Source organism: Oncorhynchus kisutch, linkage group LG4 (assembly GCF_002021735.2).
Source record: "Oncorhynchus kisutch isolate 150728-3 linkage group LG4, Okis_V2, whole genome shotgun sequence".
In the NCBI taxonomy this organism is placed as follows: domain Eukaryota; kingdom Metazoa; phylum Chordata; class Actinopteri; order Salmoniformes; family Salmonidae; genus Oncorhynchus; species Oncorhynchus kisutch.
The window spans coordinates 82,299,782-82,312,184 of NC_034177.2; the positions used below are offsets into that span (position 1 = coordinate 82,299,782).

The 12,403-nt window shown below is 43.1% G+C and overlaps 1 protein-coding gene across 3 annotated transcripts in view; it reads right to left on the reverse strand.

Annotated features, from left to right (window-relative positions):
- Positions 1-4,793: 4,793 nt before the first annotated feature.
- Positions 4,794-12,403, reverse strand: part of LOC109879053 (leucine zipper putative tumor suppressor 2 homolog) — a 78,783-nt gene continuing 71,173 nt past the window's right edge. For all 3 annotated transcript variants that reach the window (XM_020471242.2, XM_020471241.2, XM_031823808.1), the window contains 5 exons: positions 10,522-11,268; positions 9,452-9,574; positions 8,398-8,544; positions 7,744-8,274; positions 4,794-7,401 (listed from right to left, as the gene is read on the reverse strand). In XM_020471242.2, coding sequence (XP_020326831.1) covers positions 7,114-7,401; positions 7,744-8,274; positions 8,398-8,544; positions 9,452-9,574; positions 10,522-11,268 — 1,836 coding nt within the window. In that variant the 3' untranslated portion in view covers positions 4,794-7,113. The remainder of the gene's footprint in view (positions 7,402-7,743; positions 8,275-8,397; positions 8,545-9,451; positions 9,575-10,521; positions 11,269-12,403) is intronic.

The following is a 12,403-nucleotide window of genomic DNA, read 5'->3' on the forward strand; positions in this document are numbered from 1 at the left end:
ATATGACTTGCTGGAGTGTCTGGCTGGTGACAAATGCTGCTGTATAATCAATGGCAGTATGGTCAGATAAGCTTATATTATATACATTTAGTCGATGCATAATACGCACGTAACTTGCATTTAAGGTGCATCCATAATGCCTTTTGATCATCATACAAATTGATCACAAATGTTCATTTTATTTACACTTTACACAGTCTTCCTGTGTCTTTACACAGTCTTCCTGTTAATGGAAGTAGTTCAGTTATCGACTGATAAATGTGAATCCTAACTTCCACTTAAGTCACATTTTTACTAAGGCCAGGATTCGTTCAAAGGCGCATTGTGCACTGCACAGCGCTCCATCTCGCCTTTTATATAAATCCCAGCTCTAGTCGTGCATTAATATCAATGGCAGAGAGTTAAAATGTGTTAGGATTCGCCCCGAAAAGCCTTCGTCACTTCAGCCAGTTGCAACAAAAATATACAGTGGGGAGAACAAGTATTTGATACACTACTGATTTTGCAGGTTTTCCTACTTACAAAGCATGTAGAGGTCTAAATATTTATCATAGGTACACCTCAACTGTGAGAGATGGAATCTAAAACAAAAATCCATAAAATCACATTGTATGATTTTTAAGTAATTAATTAGCATTTTATTGCATGACATACAGTAAGTATTTGATCATCTACCAATCAGTAAGAATTCTGGCTCTCACAGACCTGTTAGTTTTTCTTTAAGAAGCTCTCCTGTTCATGAGCTCCACTCATTACCTGTATTAACTGCACTTGTTTGAACTCGTTACCTGTATAAAAGACACCTGTCCACACACTCAATCAAACAGACTCCAACCTCTCCACAATGGCCAAGACCAGAGAGCTGTGTAAGGAAATCAGGGATAAAATTGTAGACCTGCACAAGGCTGGGATGGGCTACAGGACAATAGGCAAGCAGCTTGGTGAGAAGGCAACAACTGTTGGCGCAATTATTAGAAAATGGAAGAAGTTCAAGATGACTGTGTGTGTGTGTATATACAGTTGGGCAAAAAAGTATTTAGTCAGCCACCAATTGTGCAAGTTCTCCAACTTAGAAAGATGAGAGGCCTGTAATTTTCATCATAGGTACACTTCAACTATGACAAACAAAGCAACACACTGTTGCTGGTTTTTTGGCCCATTCCTCCATGCAGATATCCTCTAGAGCAGTGATGTTTTGGGGCTGTTGCTGGGCAACACGTACTTTCAACTCCCTCCAAAGATTTTCTATGGGGTTGAGATCTGGAGACTGGCTAGGCCACTCCAGGACCTTGAAATGCTTTTTACGAAGCCACTCCTTCGTTGCCCGGGCGGTGTGTTTGGGATCATTGTCATGCTGAAAGACCCAGCCACGTTTAATCTCCAATGCCCTTACTGATGGTAGGCTTTGTTACTTTGGTCCCAGCTCTCTGCAGGTCATTCACTAGGTCCCCCCGTGTGGTTCTGGGATTTTTGCTCACCGTTCTTGTGATCATTTTGACCCCACGGGGTGAGATCTTGCGTGGAGCCCCAGATCGAGGGAGATTATCAGTGGTCTTGTATGTCTTCCATTTCCTAATAATTGCGCTCACAGTTGATTTCGTCAAACCAAGCTGCTTACCTATTGCAGATTCAGTCTTCCCAGCCTGGTGCAGGTCTACAATTTTGTTTCTTGGCCATAGTGGAGTTTGGAGTGTGACTGTTTGAGGTTGTGGACAGGTGTCTTTTATACTGATAAGTTCAAACAGGTGCCATTAATACAGGTAACAAGTGGAGGACAGAGGAGCCTCTTAAAGAAGAAGTCTGTGAGAGCCAGAAATCTTGCTTGTTTGTAGGTGACCAAATACTTATTTTCCACCATAATTTGCATATAAATTCATTTAAAATCCTACAATGTGACAATTTTGTCTGTCATAGTTGAAGTGTGCCTATGATGAAAATTACAGGCCTCATCTTTTTAAGTGGAAGAACTTGCACAATTGGTGGCTGACTAAATATATTTTTGGCCCACTGTATGTGTGTATATATGTGTATATATATATATGTATATATGTGTATATATATGTATATGTGTACCAATGTACCACAGAGGGAATTCCAACAACCATGGGGACATTGTGTATCTTTTAATAAAAAGTCATTTTGTCGAAGAAATTTACAGCATGAAAATATACATGAATGACTAACACCACAGATTAATAAACAAAACACTATAAATACACAAATATATAATTGTATATTTATGCACACTAAGGAAGAAAACAAACAAGACTAATAAACAAACGCGTTGCTTTGGTCTAGACGCATTGGCTACATTTGAAATATATATTTTGTCTGCGTAAAGGACTCGAATGTCGTTCGTTGTTAGACATTTACACAGAAAATGGTTATTATGGGATTCTGAAAAACAGTGAGATGTGAAAAGGGGTTCACTACACCTGTGCTACTTATTCCACGTTAATGTGTTAAAAATCATGCTACAGAGGATATGATGGAGGTATCTGTTTCTATGTGATGAACACATATGAAATATTATTTGGATTAAATGCTTTGTGTTAATACATGTAGTCTGAAGATGCCAAACACAACAAATGATATGTGACATGAATGATGATGATGACAGCCAAATTAAAGATCAATCGCATTGAACAATAATGACCATTAAACCTGTTGCGACTCTATTGGCAGTGTTTTCATTTTTGGAAAAAAAAACGTTCCCGTTTTAAACTGGATATTTTGTCAGAACAAGATGCTAGAATATGCATATAATTGACAGCTTTGGATAGAAAACACTCTAACGTTTCCAAAACTGTAAAGATATTGTCTGTGAGTATAACAGAACTGCTGTTGCAGGCGAAAGCCTGAGAAAAATCCAATCCGGAAGTGCCCCATATTTTGAAAGCGCTGGGTTCCAATGAGTCCCTATTGAGCTGTGAATGTGCTATCAACCAGCTTACGCTTTCTACGTATTCCCCAAGGTGTCTAGAGCATTGTGACGTAGTTTTACGCATTTATGTTGAAGAATAGCCGTAGGCGGCTACATTGCGTAAGTGGTCACCTGATGGCTCCCAGGGTGACTCTCGCGTAAAATACAGGAGGTAGCCATTACTCCAATCGGTCCTACTGAAAAACTAATTGTCCCGACGGATATATTATCGAATAGATATTTGAAAAACACCTTGAGGATTGATTATAAACAACTTTTGCCATGTTTCTGTCGATATTATTGAGCTAATTTGGAATATTTTTCGCCGTTTTCGTGACTGCAATTTCTGGGCGATTTCCCAACCAAACTTGAAGAACAAACGGAGCTATTTCGCCTACAAAAATAATATTTTGGGAAAAAATGAACTTTGGCTATCTACCTGGGAGTCTCGTGAGTGAAAACATCCGAAGTTCATCAAAGGTAAACTATTTAATTTGATTGCTTTTCTGATTTGTGAAAAGGTTGCCTGCTGCTAGCAAGGCATAATGCTATGCTAGGCTATCGATAAACTTACACAAATGCTTGTCTAGCTTTGGCTGTAAAGCATATTTTGAAAATCTGAGATGACGGTGATTAACAAAAGGCTAAGCTGTGTCTCAATATATTTCATTTGTGATTTTCATGAATAGGAATATTTTCTAGGGATATTTATGTCCTTTGCGTTATGCTAATTAGTGTCAGGCGATGATTACGCTCCCGCATGCGGGATGGGGAGTCAGTAGAGGTTCGTGCTGACCAATGTAAACCTTGGCTAAAAGCTGGATATTTCACAAATGTTCGTATATACACTGAACAAAAATATAAATGGAACATGTAAAGTGTTGGTCCCCCCCCCCCAAAAAAATCACAAATTTTCCACATGCACAAAAAGCTTATTTCTCAAATGTGTTTACATCCCTGTTAGTGAGCATTTCTCCTTTGCTAAAATAATCCAACCACTTTACAGGCATGGCATAAAAAGAAGCTGATTAAACATGATTATTACACAGGTGCACCTTGTGCTGGGGACAATAAAAGGCTACTTTAAAATGTGAAGTTTTGTCACACAACACAATGCCACAGATGTGTCAGGTTTTGAGGGAGAGTGCAATTGGCAGCTGACTGCAGGAATATCCACCAGAGCTGTTGCCAGAAAATTAAATGTTCATTTGTCTACCATAAGCCACCTCCCACATCGTTTTAAAGAATTTGGCAGTACGTCCAACTGGTCTCAGAACCGCAGACCATGTGTAACCACGCCAGCCCAGGACCTCCACATCCGGCTTCTTCACCTGAGATTGTCTGGGGGGGTATTTATGTCATTAATAAAGCTCTTTTGCGGGGAAAACATTGTCTGGGCCTGGCTCCCCAGTGGGTGGGCCTATGCCCTCCAAGGCCCACCCATGGCTGCACCTGTGCCCAATCATGTGAAATCCATAGATTAAAGCCTAATGAATTTATTTCAATTGACTGATTTCCTTGTATGAACAGTAACTCTGTAAAATCTTTGAAATTGTTGCATGTTGCGTTAATATTTTTGTCTGTTTGCATGTTGCGTTTATAATACAGTATGTTTAATCAAAATGCAGCTTGTTCAACAAAACATTATGGAGTAAAATATGATGTAAAAAAATATTTTTATGCATGCAATAGATCACTCCACTCTTTCTAGACCTTTTCCAATTCTGATCGATCATCTCATTGGGATATGTGTGGTGCTGCAAAGATATATAGAAATCTTTATTATACTTTGTATATTAAACCCACAATGGTACCGGTGTTACCACAAAATATCTTCAGGCGCTATATAAAAAATATACACATCATCATCATAGATCATATGGATTTTTATTGATCTGTTTAAGAATCTTTTTTATATACTTTGTTTTACTCTGTAATACAAAAGATCACACCTCTAGTTGAATCCATTCTTATGAGAAAGCACAACTGAAGACTGCCTTATTTATTCAGGAACCAGCATAGACATTGAATTACATTATAGTAATTATATTCCTAGTGGCTGCCAATATGTTGACCAGAGATTTCAGTCCAATCCCCCTTGGATCTCCCAAGGCAATAATATAACCAGTGTAACAGTTCCATAATGACCGGGGTATCATGCCTTAGGCTAATCTATCATGCAATGTCCAGCACAACCCCCTACATTATCAGGACCGACTCTGACAGACAGGGAAAGACATGCAATCATGCCATCCACATTATCTACATGTCAGTGAGGGAGTCCCACAGTCAGGGACAGGAAGACTAGGAAGTGTTATTTGGCTTTTTTTGAGTGAGGGAGGGAGAGGGGGGGGGGTCTAGTAATACTCGGAAGAGTATTCACAGTCCAGAGTGTGAGAGAGGACAAGGGAGGGAGGCCTACAGTACAGTTTGACAATGATGTTTTGTTGCTTTCACTGTGATACCATCAGGGACAGTGCCACCAAAGGCTTCCTGATCCACGACCCCTGACCTCATGGATCCAAGACGGCTCCATAACAGTCCCAGCAGCATATGCAGCATCAATATCTTTGACGGGCAGCTTTAGGTTTAACCAATAAATGTTTGTTTCTTCTTTTGATATGAAAGTCTGTGCTAGTTAACAGGAAAGAGACAGAGATTTGTTTCTTCCTTTCATATGAGAGTGAGATCTCCCAAGTTGCACTCCCTCTTATTGCTACATGCTTCTATCTCTTCTGTGTCCATACAAAGGGGTCAACTACATGAGAAAGACAACTGTCACGTCCAGAACTGAAAAGAGCATTATGAGTTTTTGTGCAAAATTATCCCATGTATTCTCTTGGTGTAGCCTAGTTTGTGCCTTAGCCGGTGTTGATAACTGAATGGTTGCACTTGCTATGTGCCAAGAATCGTTATACATTCCATTAAAATACTCCAGTGTTTCTGTAACTCAAAAAAGACCAGGCTGTCGCTTAAAATTGCTACTTCTAGATGAGTTGATGATCCATTGAATACTGTATATATAACATGAGAACACATTGTAAAAGTGGAACATTTGCTCTGAGTCCTGTGGACAAACGTAAACACAGTCGAGGGGTGATGCCATCTTTATTGTGATGTCATAATTATGTGCTGGTCGTCAGGTAGTCACCCCTGTGTGCTATATACAGATATGATTTCACTTGACTTGATCTGAGATTTGTGCCCTTTTATCTGAGACTCCCATTGCTTTCAATGCCCTGATTTGAGCAAGGTTTGAGTGATGCCTGCTTGTTTCTCAAGTCAAAAGTCATAGTATACGTCCCATAGAGTGCTGGTACTATAGCTGGGCAATCAAACCCATGTGAGAAGGCAAGGAGGATGTGTTGGTCTGAGGGTGAATCTCAATCTGGAAAGGAAACCACTTTAAACTGTTGAGATACACCCTAAACTTCTTTCAAGTCCGAATGGCGAAGTGATGGAGTCCTTTCTGACTGCAGGTAGTCAGCTGTTAGCTGTTCCTGTGAGGGCCTAGAGGAGGGTGCATCCCAGTGTCTAGTGGAGTAAATCAACCCTGAGACAGAGATGCTCCCTGTCCATGACAGCATACACACTTAGAGAAAAGAGTTCCAAAAGTATACTTCGGCTGTCCCCATGGGGAACCCTTTTGGTTTGAGGTTCTGCATGGAACCTAAAGGGTTCTATCTGGAACCAAAACTAGTTATTCAAGGGGTTATCCTATGGGAACAGACGAGAACCCTTTTAGGTTCTAGATAACACATATTTTCCTAAGAGTGTAGAGAAGTAAAGAGTGCTGGTACTGTGGTTAAGGGAGTAAGTCCAGGTACACCCTCTGTAGTCTAGATGCAAATTTAAAACGGTAACCTGTTCTCTAGCCAAAATAAGTGCACTACATAGCGAATAGGGTTCCATTTTGGATGCAGACCTCTTACTAGCAGTGATGGGGAAATCAGATCTAATCAGGGTGCTGGTACTAGTTGTCATGGGAGCGAGAGGACACTGGGGTTAGACAACTCCCTATCTGGTCTCTAAATTTCGCTGGGGTTAGGCAACGCCCCTGTCTGGTCTCTAAATCTCACTGGGGTTAGGGAACGCCCCTGTCTGGTCTCTAAATCTCACTGGGGTTAGACAACACCCCTGTCTGGTCTCTAAATCTCACTGGGGCGAGAGGACACCCTTGTATGGTCCCTCTAAATCTCAGTAGCGGCGATCTCCTCGAAGTGGATGTCGTTGCTGCCGCTGTGGACGTCGTAGTCCTCTACATCTCTGTTCTCCAGCTCTAGACTGAGCTCTCTCATCACCCTCTCTAGATCTCTATTCCTCCTGTACATCTGGATGTAGTTCTGCTGCAGCTGTTTCTGGTAGCGGATCACCTTTTCCTTTTCCTCCTGCCAGACCTTCCTCTCCTCCTCAAATCCTCCCAGCTGCTCCTCACTGCTCCTCCTCTCGTACATCAGCTCTGCCCTCAGCCTCTCCACCTGACACACAACACATGGATTGATTGGTTGATTAACTGATTAGTGGAATTTATTTGATCATTTCAAAATCCATATGACGTTGTTCTATCACAATGTTAAAACAATGCACAACAGAGCAGTATAAAAAATAAGTATTATTCAAGCACTATTCTCCAATGAAAATGGTTAAAAATGGATTTGTCGGTCATTGTTTTTCCAAGTGTGTGGTTTTAACATGCATTACAGTGCAGGTTTTACTGTCTGAACACCAATAGAGAAACCACAGAAACTAGTGCAATGGTTTGAGGGATGGGGGTTCATATGAAACTGAAAGAAAGTATAAACATTGTTGTTGGAGCTCACCTGTTGCCTGAGTCCCAGCACAGCTTCAGCACTCTGCCTCTGAGCCTTGGTCTCATCACTCTCCCCTCCCCAACCCAGCCTCCCCTCCTCCACCTCTCGGTACCCCACAGAGGGGCAGAGGCCCCCCCTTCCACCCCTCACACCCCCACGCCCCTGGGGGAGGGGCAGGCTCATACATTGGCCCTTAGTGGCTGGTGCCTGGCCTCCAGGAATATAACCTCCTCCCTGATTGGCCAGGGCATCTCGGAGGTGCGCCAACTCTTCCTCCAAGCGTCCGACTTTCTCGCGGAGCAGCTCGGCTTCGCTCTTCCTGCGCTGGAGCTCATTCTCGCAGACCTCCAGCTCCAGGGAGCGTGTTCGTAGGGCCGACCCAGCCTCCTGGGTCGTAGCCTGGCAGTTCTGGAGATCGGACCTGACCTCTCTCAACTGGGACTTCAGGACCACCAGCTCCCCGCCCTTCTGGCTCAGCTCTGACTGGCTCTCCTTCAGTTGCTGTTTCAAAAGGGAGATCTCACCTGATTTCTGACACACCTGGGGAGGGAGGGAGGGAGGGAAGGAAGGTGGAAATGAGGGAGAATAAATATTTTGTGAATATTGAGATCACTTACCTTGAAATGATGTACATGAATCAACCCTAACGCCTGACCCACCCACCTCCCACTTGGTCTCTTCTAGGCGTGGTCCCAGCTGGGTCTGCTCTCTCTGTATAGAGGCACACCTCCTCTCCAACTCTTCCCTGTCCTGCAGCAGAGAGGAGAAGTCCTCCTGGAGCTTCTTCTTCTCCTGCTGCAGTTGGAACACCTGAAATAAAGACACAGACAGTTACATGCTGACCACACCGCTCGCGTCACACGTGTGTGAGCATTGCAAAATAAATTGTAACATACATGTTATTCAATTATTGCACCCCCACTGCTCGCGTGCGCCATTGAGCGTCTGTGTTGCCAAGCACTAATATAGAAGTCAGTTCTATTTGTGACGCTGAACGGAGTGCAAGTCCTGCCTCTCCCATCTTCTCATTGGTGTATAGAAGCAGATACCCACGTGCCATCTCCTCATTGGTTATGCCCACATGGGTAATTGAAAAAAGAACTGAGTTCGGTCAGTCACCGTGGTAACTATGGAAGTTAGATGCCAATCGCCATATAAAGTCCAAAGAAGAAAAAGCCTGGAAGGAGGAGAGATGACTAGAAACGATTCAGTTGACCATTTTAAGTGTGGATTAATTGTCAGGAGTAGAGGACCTTGTGCATTTCAGGTAAAATAACAACTCAACATTTATATCCCAGGACAAATTAGCTAGCAACAGCAAGCTAGCTAAATAGGACAAATTAGCTAGCAACTGCAAGCTAACCAGCTAAATTGCCAAAAATGTTTAATGCTTTTCAACCTGTCCCCAAATTAATATAATTGGTTCAGAGTTTGTTTTGATATTTTAACCTGCGTGTCAGGATCGTGTTTGGTGTGGGGGAACAAAATCAATTTGCGCACAATGGCGCACGTGCGCGGCCGATTTGGGTACTGTGTTAGGGTGACATTTTGACAGAAAATTAAGAAATTAAGAAATGCTACCAAAACAGAAGCAACATATCATACAGTAATAAACAATAATAATAATAGCTTTTTATGTAACTTGCAACAATACCTGTCACACAAAGAAGGGCCCTGCTTCCCAAACTCAGTTGACTGAAGTATCTCTGTCTGTTACCTGTAGCTGTAAGGCCTGTTGTACTCTCTGGGCCTTCTGTGAAGCCTGTTTCATCTCAGAGGAACAGCTCTGTCTCAGTTCTTCCAGCTCTCTCTCACAGCGAAGCTGCTTCTCCTCGTATACCTACAAGACAGGAGGTCAGGGGTTAGACGTCACAGTTTAGAGGTTACATACAGACTGTGAACCAGCACTAGTATGGCACAAAAGTATACACTGAACAAAAATATAAATGTAACATGTTGGTGCCATGTTTCATGAGCTGGAATAAAAATGTCCATACGCACAAAAAGCTTATTTTTCGCAAATTCTGTGCACAAATTTGTTTACATCCCTGTTAGTGAGCATTTCTCCTTTGCCAAGTTAATCCATCCATTTGACAGGTGTGGCATATCAAGAAGCTGATTAAATAACATGATCATTACACAGGTGTTCCTTGTGCTGGGGACAATAAAAAGCCACTCTAAAATATGCAGTTTTGTCACACAACACAATGCCACAGATGTCTCAAGTTTTGAGGGAGCGTGTAATCGGAATGCTGATTGCAGGAATGTCCACCAGAGCTGTTGCCAAAGAATTTAATGTTCATAAGCCACATCCCACGTCGTTTTAGAGAATTTGGCAGTACGTCCAACATGCCTCACAACCGCAGACCATGTGTAACCACGCCAGCCCAGGACCTCCACATACAACTTCTTCACCTGTGGGATCATCTGAAACCAGCCACCCGGACAGCTGACAATTTATTTCTGTCTGTAATAAAGCCCTTTTGTGGGAAAAACAAATTCTGATTGGCTGGGCCTGGCTCCCAAGTGGGTGGGTCTAGGCCCTCCCAGGCCCATCCATGGCTGCACCCCTGCCCAGTCATGTGAAATCCATAGATTAGGGCCTAATGACTTTATTTAAATATCAACTTTATCATTGAAATTGTAGCATGTTTCATTTATATTTGTGTTCAGTATATATGGAATAATTGAGCTTAGTAATAGAACCAGCAGAAATTACAGAAACAAACATTTGAATCATATTGCTCCTCGAGGCAACACTTTAGGCCTGCTTAAATCCCCTCTCACCTGACAGATGGCGGCCTCGTTCTCGTCCAGGTTCTCTCTGAGTTGATGCAGCTCCAGGTCTCTCTCCCTCAACTTCTCCTCCAGCTCCCTCACCACCCCCTCGTAACCCTCCACGGTCGGGGGCGAGCGCCCACATGACCCGCTGTCTGACAGGGGCTGGCCTCGCCCACTCAGCGACCCTGTGCTCTTACTGGACGATGACCGCCCGCTGTCCGAGTTTGAGTGACCGTGGGAGGTAGAGTGGGCTTGACCTCCGTTGATCTCCGACCCTCCGTTTGTGGTGGTGGTTCTCCCAGGATCCGGGCCCACCCTGGACCCCTCAGACCCTGAACCCGACCCGGAGGCCTCGCTATTGGCCAGGCTGTAGCCATTGCTGCTGTGGGTGGGCAGGCTGGACAGGGAGTTACGGCCAGAGTCTGACATGGAGCAGGAATGGCTGTTGCGAGCATTGCGTCCTCCGCTGTATGAGTTCCTCTTGCTATCTGAGGAAGAAGACGAGCCGACCAGAGGTACAACGTTCCCGTAGCTCCCAGTGCCATTGACCACGTTATTGAACACGGTATTCACGTTATTGACCACTGTATTTCCATTATTCCCATTGATCGACAGGGGCAAGAGGAGGTTGAGGCTGCCTTGGCTCTCAGAGAGGTTGCCCCCTGGTCTCGGGGAGAGGTATTGCACTGAGTGGCGGTTCTTCGGGAACACCGGTTTGAACGCGGTGGGACGGATCAGAATCTTCTCCATGTTCTGCAATGGAAGACAGTTTTTGTTAATGAAGACAGTATTTGTTAACCTCTCTAGGGGGTGTGGGATGGTAGCGTCCCACACCTGGCCAACATCCACCTGGCTGAAGTTAATGAAGTTAATGAAGACAGTATTTGTTAACGGAAGACAATATTTGTTAATTGTTTCTGTTGTTCATACAGTGGGGCAAAAAAGTATTTAGTCAGCCACCAATTGTGCAAGTTCTCCCACTTAAAAAGATGAGAGTAATTTTCCTCATAGGTACACTTCCACTATGACAGACACAATGAGAATTTTTTTCTCCAGAAAATCACATTGTAGGATTTTTAATGAATTTATTTGCAAATTATGGTGGAAAATAAGTATTTGGTCAATAACAAAAGTTTATCTCAATACTTTGTTATATACCCTTTGTTGGCAATGACAGAGGTCAAACGTTTTCTGTAAGTCTTCACAAGGTTTTCACACACTGTTGCTGGTATTTTGGCCCATTCCGCCATGCAGATATCCTCTAGAGCAGTGATGTTTTGGGGCTGTTGCTGGGCAACACGGACTTTCAACTCCCTCCAAAGATTTTCTATGGGGTTGAGATCTGGAGACTGGCTAGGCCACTCCAGGACCTTGAAATGCTTCTTACGAAGCCACTCCTTCGTTGCCCGGGCGGTGTGTTTGGGATCATTGTCATGCTGAAAGACTCAGCCACGTTTCATCTTCAATGCCCTTGCTGATGGAAGGAGGTTTTCACTCAAAATCTCATGATACATGGCCCCATTCATTCTTTCCTTTACACGGATCAGTCGTCCTGGTCCCTTTGCAGAAAAACAGCCCCAAAGCATGATGTTTCCACCCCCATGCTTCACAGTAGCATGACAATGATCCCAAACACACCGCCCGAAAACTCACTTTAATACATCTTAACATTGTTGTTTTTCATGATAAATAATGAATTATTATCATGTTCATGATTTTCCTTATTGCCTGATATCAAAATCAATTGAATCTAGACAAGGCCCTCTCAATCCTATAGCATCATAGCACCGACCAACACTTTACTGGCATTTCCTTGTTAAATAAAGGGAAAGAAATATAAAAGAAACTGACATTGGTGATTTATACCATCAGTGTTAATTAGAAATGC